At 35.1% G+C, this 25,974-nt stretch overlaps 1 protein-coding gene across 2 annotated transcripts; it reads right to left on the bottom strand.

Moving 5' to 3' along the window:
- Positions 1-7,578: 7,578 nt before the first annotated feature.
- On the bottom strand, positions 7,579-24,060 carry LOC123563390 (putative RNA-binding protein Luc7-like 1). Of its 2 annotated transcripts, XM_053531152.1 has the most exons (10): positions 23,886-24,041; positions 19,049-19,107; positions 16,368-16,462; positions 15,837-15,935; positions 14,812-14,922; positions 14,030-14,173; positions 13,486-13,662; positions 11,500-11,681; positions 10,463-10,561; positions 7,579-10,208 (listed from the first exon to the last, which is right to left on the bottom strand). In XM_053531152.1, exons 3-10 carry the CDS (start codon positions 16,440-16,442, stop codon positions 10,022-10,024), a joined length of 1,074 nt encoding a protein of 357 aa, XP_053387127.1. In that variant the 5' UTR covers positions 16,443-16,462; positions 19,049-19,107; positions 23,886-24,041; the 3' UTR covers positions 7,579-10,021. The 2 variants fall into 2 exon arrangements, with proteins under 2 accessions (XP_053387127.1, XP_045212081.1); XM_045356146.2 differs by lacking the exon at positions 19,049-19,107 and having other exon boundaries at positions 23,886-24,060.
- Between the last annotated feature and the right edge of the window lie 1,914 nt (positions 24,061-25,974).

Genomic DNA, 25,974 nt, shown 5'->3' with positions numbered 1-25,974 from the left:
CGTGGTATCTTTGAGCCAATCAAAAATATCGTTCTTTAATCAGATGTTTCTCCTACGTCACAATTGAAATCTGGGACAATTCCGGTACTGTACCACCAATAATATAAGGTATCAGTACACTAAATAGATGGTGTATACTTTCTTCATCAGCTAGATGTGCTACCTAAAGAAATCTAGCAAATATTTTCTTGACTGAATTTCAAACGAATGTCTTTCAAAAAACGCTCTTGACAATCAAAATTCATATTTTGTTGGAAAGGTTATAACAACTTAACAATCAGAGTATACATAGCTTATTACCTCATATCTCCCACAAGTATCGGAGAGATCAAAGGGGTCCGGTACATGAGTGGATTAAGTTTAATGACTGATTTTTGAATCCTAGAGTCATAATTATGAAAAAAATCATACTAATATATATATATAGACTCTATGGAGTAGTTATATTAGTATGATTTTTTTCATAATTACGACTCTAGGATTCAAAAATCAGTCATTAAACTTAATCCGCTCATGTGCCGGACCCCTTTGGGAGAGATCGCCCTGACGTCATGCATCAACATCTGTTTATCTGGTGGTGGGCATAACAAAATGTTTTCACATCGTTTGTTTATGGAATCGGAATTTTCAATTTTTAATAACTTTTTCGTTCATATATGGATTATAAAAATTCAAAAAGTTTTGAAATGCTTACGATTTTCGTATTTTCTTATTCAAATATCTTTTAAAAATGAATAACTGTTTTAAATGACATATGATTTTAATAGCGGCGTAGCGATGCACCAAACTTTTAGAAAAAACACTGTAAGTTAACTGCTTGACAGATGCTCACGCAATATGGTCAGAAGCGTCGTGACTCTCTTGTTTTACAATAGACCATTTCAGCCCACCTTGTATGTGTGCTGTGTGTTTTGTTGTCAACAGTTTGACTGTTAAAACTTTTGACTCAATCTTGGTGAAATTAAGAATGTTCCCCACCTTAAAATCTTGGGTGAGTATGAAACATGATCAGCTAGTGTCAAAAACTAGGTTATAACTAGATCAAAATGTGGAAAAACTTTGTTAACCCTGTAGAGGCCACATTTTCTATCAGATCTACAGAAAACTGTAGGAATTATTGTTTATGACTTCCAGGTCAAATTCACAATTACTGTATGAATGGATATACTTCTGGGTAAAAAAGTCTGCCAGTTTCCATTTCTAGACATTTTGCGAGCCCAATTGTCAAAAACTGAAGTGCCCAAGCTTAGTTTGTTTTTGCATGACTAGATATAGCTTAAACTTTCTTAAAACCAATAATTTTTTTATCAATGGAAAGGATATAAAACATGCAATTTATTGATAACTTTTAAATATTATTTTGATATAAAATGGATTAATTATGAACGCTTAATTAGGTTTTCTAGTTTTAGCTCTAGCTACAAAGAAATCCATTTGAATAAATTTGAAGTTCCATACAAGGATGCTTCTGACCAAGTAATGTGACCATCCATCAAGCCATTTACATGTTGTTCGAAAGTAACTGTATTATTAGCTCTGGTCGCCCTTAACTGCAGTCAAGCAGAATCATTTTAACAAATTTGAGAGATCTAATAATGGTTGCTTCAAACAAAGTTTAGCCAACATCCATCAAGCTGTTCATGAGAAGTAATCTATGTTTCTGTGGTGGGACATATCTGCCTATACAAACAGCTTGTTTTGTTTCAGTTAGGCTAAGAAGGTAATAATTTCATCAAAATGATAGGAAGATAAAGTCTGTGCCATACTACTGGTAATAATGGTAAAGGCATGTTTAAAGTTTGATTTGTGACTATTTCATACACAAGATGCTAGGCAACCAGACTTCCAGGAGTTCTCTGTCCTATCCAGCCATTGCCCATGTTACACTGGAATGATATACCTCAGTGTTTCATCAAACTACCTGAACATGGAGTTGTACAAGTACCTGTTAGTAGATATAGGTAGACAATCAAGCACAACTTTCTTTCATGTACTTCCAAGTTATATGTGAAGGTAGCAACTTGGAAAGACAGCAGTTTCCGGTAACAGACAAAACAAGAGGGCCATGATGGCCCTGTATCGCTCACCCGAGTACCATTGCTCAAAATGATATGATCAAGTTTTGACATAGAGCACATAAGCATACACATTAAATATCATCAGGATAAACATTTTCTTGTAACAGTCCCTTTTGACCTAGTCAGGGCCCATTTCCATACCAAGTTTGAGGGTCCTTTGGTCAAATGCTGCATTTTGGTACTAACATGATAATTCCTTACCCTGGAAGACTTAAATAACATTTACCGTAAAACCAATCTTATTAGATGCTGCTGAGATATATTCGTTTACATAAAATAAAGGGAGGTAATCTGTCATAAACTCAGTCAAAAGTTATCTACCCTGATTGTCCGAGTCCCTCTGATGGCACAAATGAAATTTCAGATCAGTATCTTCATTGATTACTGAGATACACCCATTTTAATTTGAAACAAAAGGAGGTAATTTGACATAAAATCAGTCCATAGCTATCTCTACCCTGATTGTCTCAGTCCAACTAAAGACAATAATGAAATTTCAAATGAGTTCTATAAATATTTACTGAGATAAATCCATTTTTATTAAAATCATGAAATATTGGTGCCAGAGTTATGGCCCTTATGTCAGATGATGTGGATGATGATGAGGAATAAGTATTTCAAGTTTGAATCAAATCCATCAAGTAATTACAGAGATAAGTTGAACAAGAGGGCCATGATGGCCCTATATCGCTCACCTGTTATCATTGCACTTGAGGACAAGAAGGCCCTCAGAAAAAATATCTAAGTCCAAAGGACAGGAACAACAAAGGGAAGAAATTTAACCAAAAAAAAAAAAAAATCTTACAAGGTATAGATATGTCAAAATACACCTAAAAATTGGAAGTACCATCCATGTTGTACCACAGAAAAGTGGTCTCGATTTTTCCCTACGGCCAATAATAAAAAAGTTACTAAAAATAAGCTATTTATAGTAAAGTAAAAGGGAAGTAATTAAAAAAAAAATATTGTAATCGTGAACAAAAGAAGGATCTTGCCAAAATACACTCGTTGACATTAAATGAAATTTCAGATCAGTATCTTCATTAGTTACAGAGATATACCCATTTTAATTTAAAATAAAGGGAGGTAATTTGACATATAATCAGTCCATAGTTATCTACCATGATTGTCTCAGTCCAACTGATAACAATAATGAAATTTCAAATAAGTCCTATACTTACTGATACAAATCCATTTTGATTACAATCAGGGGAGGTAATCAGATATAAAACAACTCTGGAACCTACGATTGGATCTGATTTGTCATGGAATCCAAGATTTATTGTTCTTGAAGATATTTTGGAAGTTTGTATAAAAAAAAACCAAAAATGAAGTCTCTATATGGCTGCAAAAGCCAAAATAGCCAATTTTGGACCTTTAAGGGGCCATAACTCTGAAACCCATGAAGGAATCTCGCCAGTTCAAGAAAGGAAGCAAGATCTTGTGGTGATACAAGTTGTGTGCAAGTTTGGTTAAAATCAAATCATAAATGAAGCTTCTATTATGCAAACCAGGTCAAAATAGCTAATTTTGGCCCTTTCAGGGGCCATAACTCTGGAACCCATTTTGGGATCTGGCCGGTTCAAAAAAGGAACTGAGATCTTATGGCAATACAAGTTTTGTGCAAGTCTGATTAAATTCAAATCATAAATGAAGCTGCTATTGTGCAGACAAGGTCAAAATACTAATTCTGGCCCCTTTCAGGGGCCATAACTCTGGAACCCATAAAGGAATCTGGCCAGTTCAAGAAAAGAACCAAGATCTTATAGTGATACAAGTTGTGTGCAAGTTTGGTTAAAATCAAATCATAAATGAAGCTGCTATTGTGCAGACAAGGTCAAAATAGTTAATTCTGGCCCTTTCAGGGGCCATAACTCTGGAACCCATAACAGGATCTGGCCAGTTCAAGAAAGGAAGCAAGATCTTATGGTGATACAAGTTGTGTGCCAGTTTGGTAAAAATCAAATCATAAATAAAGCTGCTATTGCGCTGACAAGGTCAAAATAGCTGATTTTGGCCCTTTCAGGGGCCATAACTCTGGAACCCATAACGGGATTTGGCCAGTTCAAGAAAGGAACCGAGATCTTATGGTGATACAAGTTGTGTGCAAGTTTGGTTAAAATAAAATCATAAATGAAACCACTATCGTGCAGACAAAAAATTGTTGACGGACGCACGGACGGACTGACGACGGACGAAGGGTGATCACAAAAGCTCACCTTGTCACTATGTGACAGGTGAGCTAAAAAAGATAAAGTGTAAAACAACTTTTAACCAAGGTGGGGACACGGAAAGACGCCGACGCCGGGTCGAGTAGGATAGCTCTCCTTATACTTCGTATAATTGAGCTAAAAAGAATCCTGAGCTGTTGATCAATTCTCTGCAAATGACAAGTATCCAGTCCTTATTAACATTTAATGGTGCAGATCAGAATGTGAAAATTTGCATTTATCTTCTTCAGCTCTGCTTACAGTAACATGTGTTACACAAGTTATTAAATTAACAATTAAAGAAAAACTGGTCCAAAAGTATTGAAAATCTACCTTTTTTAGGGAAGACCCATTTTCTCCAAACGCCGGCAAATGTCCTGAACACGAGGACTGAGCTTCTGAATGTACACTAATTAGCTAAATAACTTCTCACATGAAAGAACGCAACATCCAAAGTAGGGTTTGGAATTAACAGCTGTGAGAGGCAAATAGAAACTGAATACCTTGTCTAAGACAAGAGATCACAGAGTGATCTTGGCACCCACCACTGTGCCATTTTTGAGTGTTCCAAATTTCAAGACTTACTGACTAGCTCAAGGTCAAATTTCATTTCAGTACACAACACTGTGCATGTGGACCATGCATATGGTCCAAATTTGAAAGCTGTAGCTTGAGAAATGTGGAAGTAGGTCACTAGATCAGTTTCAAGGACAAAGTTCTTTGTACACAAAACTACGCATGTGCATCAAGTTTGAAGGCTGTAGTTTGAGAAATATGAAAATAGGTCACTAGGTCAATCTTAAGGTCAAAGTTTATTTCGGTACACAAAACTATGCAAGTGGTCCAAATTTGAAGGCTGTAGCTTGAGAAATGTGAAAGTAGGTCACTAGGTCAAAATCAAGGTCAAATTTCACTTCAGAACACAAATCTATGCATGTGGTCCAAATTTGAAGCCTGTACCTTCAAAAATGTGAAAGTAGGTCACTAGGTCAATGCCAAGGTTAAAGTTTGTTTCGGAACACAATCCTATGCATGTGGTCTAAATTTGAAGCCTGTAGCTACAGAAATGTGAAAGTAGGTCACTAGGTCAATCTTAGGGTCAAAGTTCATTTCGGTACACAAAATTTTGCAAGTGGTCCAAATTTGAAGGCTGTAGCTTGAGAAATGTGAAAGTAGGTCACTAGGTCAAAATCAAGGTCAAATTATATTTCGGAACACAGAACTATGCATGTGGTCCAAATCTGAAGCCTGTACCTTCAAAAAGGTGAAAGTACCGGTAGGCCACTAGGTCAATGTCAAGGTCAAAGTTTGTTTCGGTACACAAAACTATGCATGTGGTCCAAATTTGAAAGCTGTAGCTTGAGAAATGTGAAAGTAGATCACTAGGTCAAAATCAATGTCAACTCATGTGAAGGTTCATCTTGCCACTCAAAACTATACATGTGGTCCAAATTCCTGTATAAGTCTATATGAACCATATGACCTCTGGGGTGGGGCCATATTTGATCCGAGAGGGATAACTGGAACAAACTTGGTAGAGAACCACTAAATGATGCTACATTACAAATTACCAAAGCCATAGTCTTTGTAGTTTGGACAAGAAGATTTTCAAAGTTTTTCCCTATATAAGTCTATGTAAACCATGTGACCCCCAGGGCGGAGCCATATTTGACCCTAGGGAAGTAATTTGAACAATCTTAGTAGAGGACCACTAGATGATGTCATATACAAAATATCAAAGCCCTAGGCCCTGTGGTTTTGGACAAGAGGTTTTTCAAAGTTTTTTCCTATATAAGTCTATATAAACCATGTGACCCTAGGGGTGGGGCCATATTTGACCCCAGGTAAATAATCCGAACAATCTTGGTAGACGACCACTAAATTTTGCTACATACCAAATATCAAAGCCCTAGGCCCTATGGTTTTGGACAAGAAGATCAGAAACCATTTCACTGTTCCTGGCCAATGTGACCTTGACCTTTGACATAATGACCTCAAAATCAATAGGGGTCATCTGCTGGTCATGGCCAACCTAACTATCAATTTTCCTGACACTAGGCCCAAGTGTTCTTGAGTTATTGCCTGGAAACCATTTTACTGTTCCTGATCACTGTGACCTTGACCTTTGACATACTGACCTCAAAATCAATAGGGGTCATCTGCTGGTCATGAGGTTCCCTATCAATTTTCATGACCCTAGGCCTAAGCATTCTTGAGTTATCATCCGGAAACTGTTTTACTGTTCAGGGTCACTGTGACCTTGACCTTTAACATACTGACCTCAAAATCGATAGGGGTCATCTGCTGGTCATTACCAACCTCCCTATCAAATTTCATGATCCTAGGCCCAAGTGGTCTTGAGTTATCATCCGGAAACTGTTTTACTGTTCAGGGTCACTGTGACCTTGACCTTTAACATACTGACCTCAAAATCAATAGGGTCATCTGCTGGTCATTACCAACCTCCCTATCAACTTTCATGATCCTAGGCCCAAGTGTTCTTGAGTTATCATCCGGAAACCGTTTTACTATTCAGGGTCACTGTGACCTTGACCTTTGACATACAGACCTCAAAATCAATAGGGGCCATCTGCTGGTGATGACCAACCTCCCTATCAACTTTCATGTTCCTAATCCCAAGCGTTCTTGAGTTATCATCCAGAAACGGATTGGTCTACATTCCAACCGACCGACATCTGCAAAACAATATACCCCTCCTTTTTCGAAGGGGGGCATAACAAAGGGCCATAACTCACTAAAAAATTGCTGAACCAGTCTGATTTTCAGGGGGACACAACTAGGGTACCAATACATCATTCTGACAAAGTTTGGTCAAAATCCCCCCAGTAGTTTCTGAGGAGATGTGATAACGAGAAATTGTGAATGGACAGAAGGACGACGGACGCAGAGTGATTTGAATAGCCCACCATCTGATGATGGTGGGCTAAGATGGTGGGCTAAAAAAGGATAAATATCAAACAAGGAATGCCATGCAAGTTCACAAAACATTTTCAGTCTCTGCTGAGTTTGATACCCAAACCTGTCATTTATATCAAAATTGCTGATATAATATTAAATTTTAAAATCATTAAATGACTTTTTTTAAGTAACTGTGACAGTACTGATGGCCAGTCTAAACTGAAATTTAATACAATTTACTTTCAAACTTGGCTAAGACCAGAACTGTCTTGTGAACATGGGGCCTGTGTCACTTGACCATGCTGACCTGGAGTTTATTTCAGCCATCAGACAACAACTATGCTCTGAGGTACATATGACAAGAACCGATGTTTTCTAAAACAAATGTTTATTTCCACTGGTTTACAATTATTTCAGGTTTTGAAAACTCTGAATAAAACAATAATTTACAGAAATTTTTACATAATACCAGTTTTAATAAGATCATACAATGTAATAATACATAACAAGCTTTCCATATTTTCATAGCTACAAAATAAAGACTGAAAACTTCCATTTCAATACGAAATCAACTTGTGCCAAAAATTATAACCTAAAAATATCATATCTTGAGAAAATTGGTTCTTAACTACTGTGACAATTTATTAACTTTAAAATACTGAAAAAGAAATCGACTGCTTTGAAAAAAGTACCTATATTACTACAAAAAACTGGTACAAAAATGAAAATGTTTCTATACAAAGTATTAAACACCAAAAACTGAATTGGTTTCTTGGAAATTGTGAAAATCTTATAAATTTTGCAAGATATTCATTAACAGATCATAGAGAAATTATTCTACAAGTGAGATATTTAAATGGCTTTTAAATTTGGATGTGTCTATTAATTACCAACCATTAATGACTAACACTGGTGCTGATATCATATGGAGGAAGACGCCTAGATCAAAAATCTAGTTTACTTATCTCAAGTGCAGCTAGACAACTTCCATTCATTCAAACATTTACAAACGATATTAGCTTTATGAAAAAATAGATCATGTTTTCTCTCAGTGCAAAAAAGTATACCAATTTAATTAGAAACCTGAAGTAGCCTTCAACGATCAGAACATGTGATTTATTAACAGTTAAACATTTAATCATGATACATATGTACATGTTTTTCTTCAAACGGTATTAAATTGTTAAAATAATACACATGTGCACACTAAGCTAGCATCAACTGTTTGATAACCTTCACCCTGTTAAATTTCTAAAATGGACATGCCCATCTTTCAATTTGGGCAGTACCACCTGTTTATCAAAGGGGTGTTCACTGAAAATTTACTGAATGATAGGGAACATTTGCAGGCCATGAATTGATCACTGATTGCAAAGGCAGAATCACTCGCCGCCAGCAGGCTAAAAGTTAATTAATAATTTGCTTAAAGAGTATCAACTGAACACCTCAGAAAATATAGACATTTAACAACACATCAGAACAATATAACGTTAGAGGGGATTACACTCCTCCTTTTTATGCAACTGTTTTAACCCAGACAAATCAACTGGGTAGAACTGAAGCAACATGTGTGAAACTTCCTTAAAACTAAATCTTGGCATCTTTTGTCATTTGCTGCCGACAGTCAAATACCCATGGCAGGTGGAATATTTAAGTAGCTTGCTACCAAAGTTTTACTGAAATAAACGTAAGTTACACAAATCCGGTTCCAAAACCACTGTTTATCAGAAAACACGCAAATGTGGCTGCCTTGATAATGTGTTAATTCTCCTCCAGCAGCAACTATTACCCTGGCTTCTTCAAAAACTGATTAGTCTCCCCTTAACCCCTTTACATAATTTGTTTAAGTAACTCATCATTCCTTATGTAACTGTGTCTAACCATCATTTTTTTTTCAAATGCATGAAACTCCGAGTTTTCTATGTAAATACTAGGCCATTATCATCAATGTTTAAAATCTGATCTTTTAGACATAAGCAAATATTCAAGACATAATATTAAACTTTGTTTGTAGTAAATCTATTCTAATAAAATTTTGCATAGCTGACTGTAGCTACAAAATGAATTTTCATGCAAACTTTCCTTACTCGCTGCTAATGAAACAATGTAAAAGCAAAAGGAAAATTTAGTATTTAATCATTTGTTTCAGGCTTTTAACACTGATAACCACAGGCCCAGGAATCTACTGGTGTCTAAAATTTTGCAAAAACATTAACACATGAGAATTTTTTTCGCTTTTTCTGAAAACAAGTACTTGTATAATGAGATACCAAAAAATTAATATTTTTGTTGCATAATCTGCTACAAGTTCATTAGCCATCAAATCTGGTACATTTACTTGCCAAAAAAGTTTCTTTTATCTATTTGAATATAAGCATCTCCTGCATAGACAAAGAACTTGGGAATTTACAATGAGTACAAAGCAAAATTGATTATTTCTATTTATAAATTAAGACCCTAATAATGAAAGTATGATTTTCAAAATACATATTTACAAAAAACACAGTATCATGATTTGATAAAATGATTGAATGACAACACTGCAACATTTATACACCTTGGAGAAAGAAAAAATATATTTTATGTCTATTTTTTGGGGTTTCTAAATATCTACTAAATCCTGTATCTTTGTAGATCTTATCATTCTAATGAATCTAAGGCAGAAAATCTGCTAATTTATATCTATGAAGGATTTAATGAAGCATTATGACATATGATGCGAGAAATAATTGTATACAATAAATTATCAATCATGAATTCTGGAATTAAGACAGCAGAAACTTGCATTAAGTATTGTCAATGATTTAATGTATACTAATAGTCTTCAATAGCTGGATGTTCTGGAGACGACTTAGAGCCATTCTTCTCAACGCTCTCACTACTTCGTTTTGCTGACTTTGACCTTGACCTAGAACGAGACTTCCTTCGCGATTTCCTGTGTCGAGATCTGCTCCTAGAACTGCTTCTATGGCGCCGAGACCTAGATCTGGACCGTGATCGTCTGTAATGTGATGAAAATGTGGATTTTAAAACTGATATTTATCAATATTTTCAGGGGTAGTATCAACTTTATATACTGAGTTATCAACTCATTTGCAGACCTTATCAAATATTTGGCATTCAGATCTAAATAATCATCCTACAAAACTAGTAATGCCAATGCAGTCAAACATTGGCACTTCACCTCAGAAACATCTAGAATTTTTGACTAAAGGGAATCTGTTATTAAAGATGGCAAAGAAAAAAGAGTCATACCTAGAGCGCTTTCTTGACCTCGACCTTGATTTCCTGTCTCTGGACCTCGACCTCCTCCTTGACTTCTTCCTTGAATGTCTTGACCTAGATCTTGACCTCCTGTAAGAGAAACCCACAATACAGTTAATCAGAATGCACAGACACAAATACTTGAAAGATCTGTAAATAAAATAAAGTTTTTTTTTAGTACACAAGACTGAAAGTCAGTTACCTAACCAAATCATAACATAACAATTTTTTTTTCCTTAGCCAACTTTGATCTGGAATTCAGCCCCATGCCCCCACCCTTGAAAGTATATATTTCTTCCCAGTCCTATCTGATTAAAACATTTCCCCTCAAATTGTCACAAAGCTTTGAGATTTATCTCAGCAAGTGTTGGCTTAAATTGTCATCAGGATGTAATGTTACATCTTCAAAAGCTTTACAGCAGCATTCCCTCCAAGTATTTTAAACCTTTGATGAGAACTCTTGAACTGACAAAATTTATCTCCAAAACATTTCATTACTTTAAATCTCCTTACCTTGACCTAGATATTGACCTTCTCCTACCTCTGCACATTACCTACTTGCAGCAACTGATACAATACACCACCAGAACTTTCACTAGTTTACACCTACTTACCTTGACTTAGATCTGCACTCCTGGATCCAGTCTTGCTCCATGACCTTCACCTCACAGCAACTGATACATCTCTAAACCTTTCACTACTTTAAAATATTTACTTTGACCTAGATCTGGACCTAGTCTTCCTGGAGCTATTCCTGCTGCATGACCTACTCACAGCAAGTGATACAATATATCTCCAAAACTTCAAATTTACTTCTGGACATCCTCTTCCTTGAATTACTCCTGCTCCGTGACCTCCTACTCACAGCAACCGATAAAGAAATATCTCCAAAACTTTCACTACTTTAAATCTACTTAACTTGACCTAGATCTGGACCTCTTTTTCCTTGAACTAATCCTACTCCGTGACCTACTCTCAGCACTGATAAGATACATCTCCAAAACTTTCATTACTTTAAATCTACTTACCTTGATCTAGATCTGGACCTCCTCCTCCTGGATCTACTCCTGCTCCGTGACCTTCTCCTGCTCCTGCTCCTACTCCTTGTCCTCCTCCTATCATCGTCATCCTTCTTTCTCTCCTCTTCACGCCTCTGTCTCTGTTTCTCTCTCTCCTCACCTCGTTGTCGTATACGGTCAGCATGTGTGGCCTGGAAAAATAAACGGCTTTTCAGTTCGCTCAACAAACAAATCATCATTGATTGTGGTGGACTTATATTTGTGATTTGATTTTTGATTTGGGTTTTACGGCGCACCAACACAGTATAGGTTATATGGCGCCAAACAGGACTACAAATTTTGGTTTCACATCTCATTTACATCGAAATAACAAGAAGCTGCTTTCAATAAACGCTTGATGCCCCCGGTGGCATCCTTGTCGATACAAAGCAACCTAAGTCCAAAACAAGGTCAAGGTCAAACTGAGGTCAGGTGATGTTTGAAGATGAGGAATGGTCACAGGTTACATCTGCATTAGTATCAAGTCATTCTAGTAAGGGGAATTGATGCTAGACGAAACGGTCCCATTTGGTTTACCAAGAGATGGCCCATACAAAACAACCTAAGTCCAAAACAAAGTCAAGATCAAGGTCAAACTGAGGTCAGGTGATGTTTGAAGATGAGGAATGGTCACAGGTTACATCTGCATTAGTATCAAGTCATTCTAGTAAGGGGTATTGATGCTAGATGAAACGGTCCCATTTGGTTAACCCTAACCTTTTGACCTTGCTTCTGACTGAAAGTGGTGAACATCTATTAATTTATTTAAAGGTTTTCCTATTTTTCATTTTACTGGGACAGCCCCTGTTACACTACTTGACAGAGGTCATACTGTGGGTGCTAAAAATAAAGTTTATTGAAGATCCATTAAGCGGTTTATCAGAAGAAGTTGATGAAGATTTTTCTATTTTAGAGCTGCAGTCAAGGTGAATCATTTGAATGAAACTGAAAAAGGTCCAAGGACAATGTTCAACCAAGATCGTTCAAGCAGTTCACGAGAAGAAGCTATTTCAGTTTTTTTTTGTATTTTTAGCACTAAAAAGACCTAACTCTAAAAGGGTTATTAAGAACCATTAAAACAAACTGCTAAAAATCCACCACAAGTATGCTAAAGGCAGATCAATCAGGCGGTTCAGGAGAAGAAGACATTTTTTAGCTCTAGTAAGCCAGGTGGAACATTTTGTACTAAAGTGACAGAGATGCGTCATAGGATGCTACAGGTTAGGTTTAGTTCCGGTGAAGTCATCTAAATGATTTTTTAGTTTTTGTTTTTTAAACCCTGGCTGCTCTATAAGGGCACAAGTGGAATTATTTGAAAAAAATATGAGAGAGGTTCAAGCAAGGATGCTACAGGTCAAATTTTGTAATGATCCTTTAGGCAGTTCATGAGAACAAGCTCTTAAGCTTTTTCTGTTTAAAGCTCTGGCAGCCCTTACAGAACCAAGAGGAAGTACTTGAATAAATCTGAGAATAAATTAGGTTAAATCATAAGAAGTTGTTTTAAAGGGTTATCGAACTTGGTCGAGGACTCATGGCCAAACTCATTTTGTTCAAGTTAGGTGAAGATCGGACGAGAAATGTTCAACTTAGGGCATGGACAAGAGTAAAAAGGTCGATTTTCGGTAATTCAAGGGCCATAATTCCCAAGTGCCTGGGCCAATTTGGCAAGTTATCGAACTTTGCCGCGGTCTTATGGTCAAACATATTTTGTTCAAGTTTGGTGAAGATCGGGTGAGAAATGTTCGACTTAAGAATGCGGACAAGATTTGTGACAGACAGACACACAGACAGGAGTAAATCAATATGTCTCCCACACCACTGTGTGGTGGGAGACATAATTATCAACAATGCCTAGAACTGAAACTGTAAGTTCTACACTAATAATCTTGTTCTTTTAACAACAAGATGAATGACAGTTCAAGTTCCCTAAGATCACCATTTTCTCTTAATACTTACTTTCAGATCTGCAAGTTTATCTCTGATTGTGATGAAGCCAAGATGTAGTTTACCCCCGAAGTGATCAGCCAATCTTCTGTCATTGTCATGGATACCAAGGTATGCTGAACAGATCTCACATACTCGCAGTTTCTGTTGTTGATAACTGGATGCTGGCATAGAATTCTTGTATTCTTGCTGCAAGGAAAAGACACAGTCATGTACAACATGTCTGAAAGCTCAATTTTAACAGCTGTTACTTCTTACTTTACAGATGAAATGCAGACAAATAATCAAATATACAACTTACATGAAAAGATTTTTTGACCAAATTTTGGTAAAAAATCTATCAATACCTCCACAAAAGTTAGACAACAGAAACTATTTATTTTTCTAAACTTTATTTTTTGGTACATAAACCTTAACATTTACTTTAAGAATATTACTCTAAACTAGCACAGAAGGTATAGTTACCGAGGTAAAAATCTTAAAAACTGAGTAACATGGATACTTTTAACATGTTTTCTATCATAAATATGTCTAAAATCTCAAAATAAGGTTTTACTTCAGCAAGTGATTTTCTCTTCTTGAGTTCCTCAACTTCATTTAGTAGCTGCATGGATTCCTCAACTTTACCCTCCGCACCACTAGCCTCGGCACGAGCAAGCTTGGTCCCAATTTCCTCTCCTAGTCCATGAATTGATTCTGCCTGAAGTGATAAACAAGAGCTGTCCGTAAGACAAAATGCCATTTTCAAGGACAGATAACTCTTTTTCAATACTTACCTATATATTTCATTGCATATTTTTGTTTTTTAGATGGTTGTCCTTCAATATCCAAAGTTTGAAGAAATTCTACTATTGGGAAAATTTTCACCAATCTCATATACATTGAATTCTAGCATATGCCTTTAAAGTAAATGTTATGATGCATGTTCTAGAATACAAGATCTTTACCGTGTATGTCCTGGTTTTTCGCTACCTTAATAATGGATGTGAATGCCTTCCCCCAAGCATATATTAGATACAGGCTGCAGGCTTCTATGCCAGTTCTGGATCTACGAAATTGCAAGTGACTTGACTTTTACTATGTAAAATTATAAGGTTATAAAATAAGGTTGATTCTTTGACAATGGTTTTAACTCCTTTCTTTCAAATTATTTGAGTCATGTAAATGCAATGACCTTTCTGTAGACTCAAGCAATGACTGTCCAATTCTTCACAGGGAAAGGCAGTGGAGAACAAATACAAACATACAGTTTCCTATAAAGATGTCACAGAAAAACAAAAGCCTAGTTTAAGGATCACACACTCAACAGGGTAACGGTTAAGGAATCTTACTACATACCTTACTGTTTGCCTCCTCAGAGAGTTCTTCCTGTGTTTCCTTCAGACGTCGCTTATACATCTCTGTCTTCCTATCACACTCACCAATGAATGTCTGCAGGTGCTCCATAGCCTGGTATTTAAATGATAAAGTCAAAATGCTTACCAGCACATTCTTACATAAACATTATTATAGTCCAGTGATGATTTTCAATACATACAAACCATTTACAATATTCATTAACAGGTAAAAGCTACTGGACAGTAGTACTAGTAATAGATCATGTTCCATGCATTTAACAGTTTTGCATGAAATAAAATTCCGCTTATTTCCAACTGTCTGTATTCAGATTTTTTTCCAAAAGACAAAAACCACAGAAAAACGAAATCACTGTTGCCAGTGCCCAGTATTTTACTGAAAATGTTTGCTTAGCAGGTACTGATAAAAGATACATATAACAATTCTTAATTAAATTTCTGGCTCAGGACTATTAAATGAAATAAAATTATCATTTGCATCACAATTTCCTTCTAACAAAACAAGAGCTGTCAGAGGGCAGCAACGCTCGACTATTCAACAGCCTTGTCAATTGAATGAATACAAAAGTTGAAAAAGGGGCATACTTCTGTAAAAATGGAAAACAGGGTTATGGAACCTGCACAGTGCTTATCAGCTCATGACAGTGGACAAGTGTGTGAAGTTTCAATCCATTCCCATTAGTGGGTATTGAGATACCAGCTTACATAATAATAAATAAATTATAAGAATTTAAGCAAAAACTGCTATTAAAGTTGAAAAAGGGGCAAAATTTGGTAGAAAAGCAAAATAGAGTTATGGAACCTGTGCAATGTAAGTCAGTTTCTCACAGTGAATAAGTGTTTGAAGTTTCAATCCATTCCCACAAGTGGTTATTGAGATACTAGGTTACATACAAAAACTTAACCAAATCGGGACGCGGACGCAAACATGGACGTGGACGCACCGGCGAGTCCAATAGCTCTACTGTTCTTTGAATAGTCGAGCTAAAAACCATAAATTTTACTTACATCAATATCATAGAAGTAATCTTTTTTTTTGGATGCAGTTTCGAAGTCAGCCCTCAAAGCCACATCATGATATTTGGGGCACTCTCCAAGATCCATCCTCTGTAACAACACTCATCATTAATCAAGTGCAACATCTAATTACCAAAATACCTTACCACTTAAACATTAACAAAGCTCCCAAAGTACTCAAGTTAAAAATAAGTTTATATATTTTCTATCAAATATAGCTATATCCTTCAGAAATTGTTTAAACATTAGAATTAAAAAATAATTTTCTTTACAGTATATGACAGGGTCACATTTATTGTTGACAAAAATGCATCATGTACATGCTAATTGTGTAATTCAAAATTTCTTATTTCCAAACAATATAGCAAGGTATCAAAAGAAAGAAATTATTTAAAAATCTTATAACAATTTAATCATGAAATGGATTATGTGCATATCATATCACTACGTACCAAGTTTAGGCTGGAAGGGTAATAATCCCTTGAACCAAAAGCTGGCTAAAATGTAAGAAAAATGACCTACCGTACTCGAGAGAATATCATGTGGGCAGCAGCCAAGAAGGAAACTTTTACATACTCTAGGATCATCGAATTTCATCTGACATCGTGAAGTATCGCCTACAAAAAGTAGTCAATCAAATCATGTAGAAAAGTGCTTGATACATAAGGTACAAGTGTGATTGAATATTTTCTCGACGGCAACCGTACCAAAATACTGTGTTTACAATGAACAATATGGCTTTCTTTGTAAAATTTTTCAATCAGTAAAATAATTTAGTACAGAAGCTTTGTTAAAAAATTTATGAGTATTATGACCACTTAAAAATGTTTTTGTTTTGCCTATAGAAAAGTTATATAAAATAACACTGGTTCACTTACAAATTTTATAATCTTATTCCCACATTTAAAAGTGGTAATACAATTAGCTGAACAAAACAACATTCTAAATTTCAAAATGATATCACCAGACCCACTTAGCAAATAATCTTAAATGCATCTATTTCTATCCATTTTAAGTCAGTAAAATATTTGAGCCGTGCCATGAGAAAATCAACATAGTGGCTTTGCGACCAGCATGGATCCAGACCAGCCTGCGCATCCGCGCAGTCTGGTCAGGATCCATGCTGTTCGCTAACAGTTTCTCCAATTCCAATAGGCTTTAATAGCGAACAGCATGGATCCTGACCAGACTGCGCGGATGCGCAGGCTGGTCTGGATCCATGCTGGTCGCAAACCCACTATGTTGGTTTTGTCATGGCGCGGCTCATTTATTGTTACAAATCTTTCCTTGGCGAATACTGTTCATTGCAAAATAACATTGGAAAAACTATCTGAAATTGCACATGCAAGTAACTAGAAATTTAGTATCTTTATCTACTGAGGGAAACATTCAATAACAAAAGCATTCATACACTGATGACACAAAAAATACCTAGGGCGACCAATTGATAAATACATAGATGTACACTGCTAATTTCTATGATACTTCAATGAAACATTCCCTTTTACAGAAAAAGCCAAGTTTAAATTCAAATGCAATTTCAGACAATTTTCCCGACAAACAACTTGCTGACAGAGAAAATTAGCCATAATATTCTGTTCTTGACTACAGTTCTTGCATGATATTCTGATCAGATCACCAAGTTGTTTTTCAAGTTCAATTACTAATAAGCAACACAATTTTCATTCAAATGTATTAGCATTATTATTAGGCTAGAAAAGAAAACACATCTGTACCGTTACTTGACCAAAAATATGTCAAGTAGATAAGCAATTCTTTCTGTTCCATTTATTTTTTTTGTAAATGTATTTCATAAAAAAATTTCATAAATAGGTGAACACAGCTAATCAAACTTTTTCAAGATGCAAAAATAACCGTAAGGTTTGGGGCTCAATATGAGGGTCAGTCAGGGATCCTTAAGGTTTTCCCCTGGCCTTATCAATAGAGATGAGATATGGCTGATTTCCTCTTAGGCTCAAATGGCACTCAGACAACACATACAATAATATTCATTCACTTTATTTTTTAGAAATATACATAATACACATATTCAGAACAAAGCTCATATAAATATGATCACACACAAAATAACTTACAGTCTGTTGGTTCCCTTCGGCAGTGGTAATTCATAGTTACAAGCTAGGAACAAATCTAAACTAAATATTCTAGGCATTTATAATACATACAGTTCTGCTAGTACTGAAACTTCTTCTCTGTGGATGGCTACATAAAACAAAATTCATTATTATTTATGATACACAGTGTGTTCATCATATACGTACTCGAAGCCGCCAACTGCAAGCCGTCTTTTTTGCCATCTTCTTCTATCAGTACTTCTTTTTATTCATTAATTGATAACACTAAATACTTCATACTCTAATAATGTTCTAGTAAATCATGGCGAGGTCTATTTATTTTTTCTTTTTAAAAAAAATCGAAGTATGAAATGCACCCAGTATTTCTGAAATTACACGTACGTACCCATATTTTAGTCCAATCATTTGTTCTGCTATCTAAACACAACAGGAACCTAAATTGATTTTCTAGGATGATTTTACGTACCAATCTGCGATACACCAGGATGTAGAGCACTCGTATGATTTCATGTGTATATTTTCGTCTAATTTTTCCTAATTATTATACGTACATATTCTGGGGTTTGGGTACTCTTCTTTTAGCATTTGTACAACTAGAATAAATGGCTCCACATATATGAACAGTTTCGCAAAAAAGCATCTAGTAAATATAATCTTGATTTTAAAGAAAACAAAATGGCGATTCTTTAATGTTATTACTTTACTTTTTTCACTAACAAAAACTGTAAAATATCTAAGAGACAAATTATCATAAACAATGCGATTTTCATCCAATTTTCTTTTTATCAGTGAGGCCTGAAAAGAAAAACCTGCTGTCTCTAAAACAGCTGGTTTTTAACTCTAAGACAACTTCCACTGAGACAGTTCAGGGTTTTCTGTATTTATTTCCAGATAAGTACTCTTAACTTTTTTTTAACATAAGGGTTCATTTCATAAATACAAATAATTTTCAAATGCATTTAAACATTTAATAATCAAATGTATGAATACCTTTAACTTGAATGATCAATTTTAGACTTTTGGTAAGAAAGGAAAGTGAAAAAGGAAACAAATAATGAGCATTTAGATGATATATTCCTGCAACTAAGAATTCATATTTTAACTCACGGCTCAGCGACCATCAGCTTTGCTATATTTCTGTCTAGACTTCGCATATGTAAAGCCTCCTTAAAAACAACAATGCATTAATTTGTTAAAAAGTTGAAGACATATCTACAGTCATGTAATGCCGAAGTGAAGTTCACAGTTTTTCCCCATAGACTTACATGCATTTCAAAAAAAAACTTTTATATTTATACCAATGTACCTTGTACGTTAAACAGCAAAATTCATGTTGTTTTTTCCACCAAATTACACTGACATAAGGAAATAAAAAAAATAGAGCTTTGTTTCTCAATCTGTGAAAGTTATACAGACAGCAAAAGTAACTTCATTTTATTTTCAAAAAGGTGTTAAAAACTGTGCGGTGGTGTTACAAATATATGACAACTTTGAGCAAGTCTATGGGAAAAAATATCATGTTAACTTTAAAAGGACACCAGACTGTAGTCGTTTAAAGTATCTCAATTACTGCATGAAACAATATCAGTAAAAGAGGTCAGATCATCACCTCACAGCAAAAAGTGGATTTGTGCTTCTTAACATGTCATTGAAGTTATCCACTTTTTGCCCTGAAATGACAAATTATGCATATAATTTCATTTATGTAGAAACAAATTCCCTGTGAAGAGTAGTTTAATTTGTAACAGCTGTACTACCGATTTTTCTTTTGCCCACCAGACAGATGGCTATAAAACTAGACAAACAGGCATTCAACTTGGAATATATTAGTAAGTTTTCAAACCTGCATAATATTTTCAATAAGCGAAAACTAAAGCTTTACAAACTTTTGAATCTAAAAAAATATATAACAGACGAGAAATGTGTAAATGTTGCAGCACTGCCTACATCCAGCCCTGACCCAGGGCCCTTACTTTCATGCGTGAAATAGGCATATGGCATCATTCTATGACAAAAAGCTTACTTGTGTTCTGCAATTCCTTTTTAACCATAAAAAATCCCCTTTCCCTTAAAATACCACAAATTCACCTACCCCTAATTCCCTCAGAGGGCCGTGACCTAGTTTCTCAAGTTATATTATTTAAAGAAGCTGAAATTTAAAGTTATCTTGCAACCATCAATACTGCCATAATTACTGCAAGAAAATTGCATAAATTTGCTCTGGTGATTTTAGCAAGCAAAAACACAATTCCTGCGAGTACAAAATGTAATGAATCATATTAAGGTATTTTTGGGTCCTAGAGCTAAAATAATCAAAATTCTCATACTAGTATGGAGTAGTTAAAGTAGACTAGTATGGGAATTTTGATAATTTAAGTCATTAAACTAAATTCACCCACATTTAAACACAATCCACCTATGTGCCAGACCCCTTTGGTTCTAGGACTATTTTGGAATGTCTTTTTTCCTACCACCAGACCTCGTGCTGGCCACATCTGCAGACGACTTCAGTCACTGCCTGCAGAAATACACCGCCTAAACACTTCAAGGGTTTTTATCTGTTTTTAACTTATACATATAGAAGCCTTTAAGGCCTGGTGCACAGTAAAGTGCCCAATTGGGTTAGCATCTAAGTCAAAAAATAAAGTTTTTACTTCCCCTTAAAAAATACCTTTTTTCTACTCTTCAACATGTTGTGCACAAGGATCAGTACCCAAATAGATAACTTTCTGGGAATTTTTTTCAAAAAAGTGGATTTAAGTTGCCATGTCGGGTTGGGGACGGACATTACACTGTCATTCAAATTAGATTCCTACTGTAAATGTTTTATGCAAAACCACTTCTTTTATGTGTATTTTCTAATAGTTTGAGGTCACAGATAAAGAAAATATAAGCCTTAACTCCTTGCTTTTCCATTTTTTTTTAAAAAATAGCTAAATTCTTTGAAATTACGATTATTTTCTGTTAATTGTAAAATTCACTTTAATATAAAATTTGGAAAATGGAACATTTACAGCAGGAAAACACCTTTAAAGCAAATAATTAATACAAACAACAAAGTAGAAATATAAATACTCTTATTTATATTACATTTAAGCAGAAAATATCATAAATAAATAGTGCCGGAAACGGGGGACGGACATTACATAAAATGACTGGTTCAGCTTTTATAACTACTTTGGAACATAAATTACTCTGAAATTCAAATTTCTTAACTAAGGAAACATTTGTGTCATTTCAATAGGTAATATGTCTATAAATATAATAAATGGTTTTACTAAATGATAAAGGAAATTCATTTCAGACATTCATTCAAATAGCAGGTAAAAAGCGAGCAAGATTGAAGTATTTCATTTTTACTAATTTTCAAAAAGTATTCTGCTAGTATTAAGCAGTATTTGTCAAAATCAGCTTTACAATCAATTCTTTACTGCATATTATCATATATATGCAAGTACTGTTCTGTTTCAAAGATCATACATGCAGTACACGCATTCCCATAAAAATAATCCATATCTAACAACCTTCCAGTAGAATACAAGCATATTAAATGTAGATGACCATAACATTACTGTATCAGTTCAGCTTTCTATCAGTGCTGTGTTAATGGTACAAAAAGAAATAATGATAACATAATAATGTTCTGTCTATGATTGAAAAAATATAACACTTCAACACATTGTTTTTTTTTTGTATACTTGTTTGTATAATTGTACCAGTCTTTTATTTTTCATGGTTTAATTTAATATAATACTTTTTTTAAAAGGGGGAAGTCCTTGGCAAAAAAGGCAAAATATATATCCTTACTAGGGGTTTTAATTGTATACAATACACTGGATTATAACACTTACATCAAAGAGTGTTGTTTTAGGTAAAGATTCCATAATGATCAATTAAGATCCAGTTTAGGGGTTTTATGGTCCCTTGTATATTGGCACCCTGTTGAGAAAGTGTGATTTTGTGATCTTCTATGGCCACCTGTGTTTTATGGCATGTTGTTGCCATCTCAATAGGTCACTAATTAATTATTTTGTTTTAATTAAGGAATGATTTTGATGCATCTTATGACCCTTTATTGTGTTGATGAAAATGTAAGAGAAAATATAAAAGATAAGAAATATACAGTAGGGCACTAGGGGAGGGGGATCAAGTGTTTAAACAGTATGGTAGCATTTCAAAACGTTTTTGTAATGACTAAGGGACAAAAGGTGGGCATGGATATGATGTTAAAACCTATGAATTACAACACTATAAATTTCAAGAAGACAGAAGACTAAAATTCTACTTACTTTTTTCAACATGTAGTTTTTAGTACAAAAATGTAACGTCCGTCCCCAACACTTTAAATGTGCTTATAGATAATGTTTGCAAAAGTTTACTTTATATATATACTCATTAGTCTTTTTCACGTCATTATTCATGAGTTCTTTATTGAAAGAAAATTCATGTAGAACTGATTCATTTGCTGAAGATTTCAATAAATGACTTTTTTCTACAATCTGTGAAAGTTATACAGACAGCAAAATGTCAAAAATGTCATTTTATGATTTTAAAAGATTTGTTAAAAAATTCAGTGCGTGGTGTTAAATAATGACAACGATTGAGCAAGTTATGGAAAAAATATCATGTTAACTTTAAAATCACAGACTGTATCGTTGAAAGACCAATTACGGATGAAACATATCATAAAATGTTCAGACATACCTCATCACAAAAAATGATTGATTGACTTCTTAACATTCATTGAAGTTATCACTGTTGCCCTGAAATGAAAAATTTGCATAAATTTCAGTTTATGAGAAACAATTCCTGTGAATGAGTGTTTATTGTAACAGCTGTATCTACGGATTTTTCTTTCCACACCAACAGAGCTTAAGAACTAGAAAACGGCATTCATTGATATGATTGTAAGTTTTCAAACGATAATATATTCATAAGCATAACTAAGCTTTACAAACTTTTGATCTAAAAAATATATCAACAACAAATGTGTAATGTGCAGCAAAGCTACATCCATCTGACCAGCCCTTACTTTCAATGGTGAATAGCATTATGCATCATTCTATGGACAAAGCTTACGTGTTCAACTTTTACATAAAACCCCTTCCTTAAATCCAAATCACTACCAAATTCCTCAGAGCCTGAACTAGTTTCAGTTATATATTTAAAGAAGCGAAATTTAATTTATCTTCCAAACATCAATCTGGCATAATTACCAAAAAATGCATAAATTTGCTCTGGTGATTTACAACAAAAAGAAATTCTGGAGTACAAAATGTATGAATCATATTAAGGTAATTTTTGGCCTAGAGCTTAAATTTCCATACTATATGATAGTTCTAAAGTAACTATTGAATTTGATAATGTTAGTCATTCTAATTCACCACATTTAAACCATCACCTATCAGACCCCTTATGTTTAGGACTATTTGAATTCATTTTTCCTATCACCAGACTCGTTGGCCACACTCAGACGACTCAGTCACTGCCGCAAATACACGCTAACACTTCAAGGTTTTTATCTGTATTTAACTTTACTGATGAAGCCTTAACCATTGTGATGTCGTCACTTGCCTGCGATGCGAAAGCCCTTGGCAGTACGAGCATTGAAGTAGTAGAATGCAGATACGGATACAGTTTAGAAGGATGGCAGAATGGCAACTATGAAATGTCAGATCATAAAATTAGCAATCCAAGCTGAACAAGTAAGGCTATCATTAGTATCAACACGACAGCTATTACCTCCAACCACAAAGTACATGTGAACCTTCCCAGACCAAATACTGGTCCTAAAATTGAATTTTATGAACCATGCTGGTTAACTATTGATACCCACCGAATAACAACAAAGTAGGCATATTTATCATTATTTGAGAACGTACGGGTACGAACAGTTTGGAGCACGAACATTTCCTGTAAAACATTTGTTTGCGATTTTACATACCATCCCTTGATGTCCCCATCAACTCATCCAGCATAGCCCTAACCTGATCATGGGCTGACATTTTGATCGTTGTTTTAGCTTTGATCAAACAGCATCAACTAAGGTATTAGGTATTATTTGACTTAAAATATTACAACGTTTCACAAAGGAACAAAATGGCCGCCAATACAAGTTTATTGAGCGGAGTGAAACATTAGTATCCGGCTCCACAAGGTAAAATTTAGGTACACACTAAAAAGCTGGTCTTTCAATGGCAGAAGCATACACCGGGTCCATTTCAAATGTATATTACTTACATTTTCTATAGTCAATAGAAACTATCCCTGGACAAAGTTGCAACGGATGAAACCAGGTTCATCATTGTAGGAAACTTCAAAAGTCACTCACAAAGCTGGGGATATGACCATCTTAAAAATTGATAAACGTGGAGAGATAAGATAAATTTTATTTTAAGTCGGCAAGACATCAAAAACAGTACAACATAAGCGGCAAGCGCTTTTTAACCGAGAATAAACAGTTAAAACGTATAGTAAGAAAGCTGTAAAATAAGTGACAAGGTTATAGAACATTACATGTAGCAGTACAAAAATAAAATTAAACCTGTGAAAGATCTGCTGCTCTTGACCAAATGCCTAAGAACCGCTTAAGATAAACAGGAATAAAAAAACTGATTGGCAAAACAGACGCAAAAAGCTGAATAAAAACTAGCTAAACGAGGATATCACCTCAAATCAGATCTGAAGTGAACTGAGCAGCAGCTCCTTCACAGTAGCACATAAAACATAGCATAATCATCTACATCTACATCTACATCTACATCTACATCTTTCTCCCAACCGTCGATTTCCGACTATCACTGGGCGGTGCTGTCAGACAAACAGTTGTTAAAGAAATGATATGTTACAATGTTAAAATAATAAAAGCTAAAAAAGACAGTATGCTACAGTTAAAATGGGGAAGAGGCAATAGAATTACATACTGACCACCGCCAGCCTCTCTCTAAAGATACCGAGACTGGGGCTAGATTTAACATATCCAGAGACGGATGGTCCTTGGGAAGTAAGAGTTAGAAAAGTACTGAGTGTGAGACATGGGGATTAAGTAATTTAGGTTTCTAGTTGGAATAAGATGAGATTGATCGACTGCAACTGTCTGGGTCCTTATTTTATAAACATTACTAATGAGTTGTGTAACCTTCTATATTGGAGTGTATTCCATTCTAAAGTTTTCAGCATTTGTGTAACACTACTGGTGTAACTGTAGTCGTACATGACGTACCTAGCAGCTGACCTTTGGACATTTTCGACTTTGCTAGTGAGGGTTTTTTGCCAAGGATGCCAGACGCTTGAACAGTATTCAAGTTGAGGGCGGACATAGGTGTTATAGGCAGCAATTTTGACCTTTTTATTGTCAGTTTTCACATTCCGTTGTATGAAGCGAAGAGTGGAAGTTGCTTTGGAAGTGATATTGTCAATATGTTTGGACCAGTTTAGATCTTTGGAAATGGTTATGCCTAGGTATTTAGCTGCCTCACAAGTTTTTAACTCTATGTTGTGAAGTTTGTAGGGGTAGACCACGGGATTTTTCTTTCTAAAGATTCTAAGGACTTCACACTTGTCCGGGTTGAACTCCATGGACCATGTCTTCTCCCAGGTTTCTAAGTTAATGAGGTCTTGTTGCAGAGATACACTATCTGAAATGGAGTTGATGGTAAGGTATATTATGGTGTCATCTGCAAACATTCTTGCGTTACATTTGACCGAGTCTGGTAAGTCATTGATATATACCAGGAAGAGACATGGCCCAAGAACAGACCCCTGGGGAACTCCAGACAGTACAGGAAGTTCACTGGAAAAATGACCATCAACAGCGACTTTCTGGGATCGGTTGGACAGGAAAGATTTGACCCAATTGGTAATTTGTGGGTTGACACCAAGGCTTTGTAGTTTATAAATTAGTCTTATGTGATCGACCTTGTCAAACGCCTTGGAGAAGTCCATGACAATAACATCTAGTATAATAATAAGATGTAGCAATGACAATAGCACATTCAAAGCATATAATGCCAGCAATTTACTGCATAATAAAT

This window comes from Mercenaria mercenaria, chromosome 2 (genome assembly GCF_021730395.1).
Source record: "Mercenaria mercenaria strain notata chromosome 2, MADL_Memer_1, whole genome shotgun sequence".
Lineage (NCBI taxonomy): Eukaryota > Metazoa > Mollusca > Bivalvia > Venerida > Veneridae > Mercenaria > Mercenaria mercenaria.
This window is presented reverse-complemented; position numbering and strand designations above follow the sequence as displayed.

Coding starts and splice junctions, on each gene's coding strand:
- LOC123563390 (XM_045356146.2), bottom strand. CDS start 23,946: ATGTCAGCCCATGATCAGGTTAGGGCTATGCTGGATGAGTTGATGGGG. Junction 15,936..16,367: donor ATGATATTCTCTCGAGTACG/GTAGGTCATTTT, acceptor GTGTTGTTACAG/AGGATGGATCTTGGAGAGTG. Junction 13,663..14,029: donor AGAGAAAATCACTTGCTGAA/GTAAAACCTTAT, acceptor TTTTCCTTGCAG/CAAGAATACAAGAATTCTAT.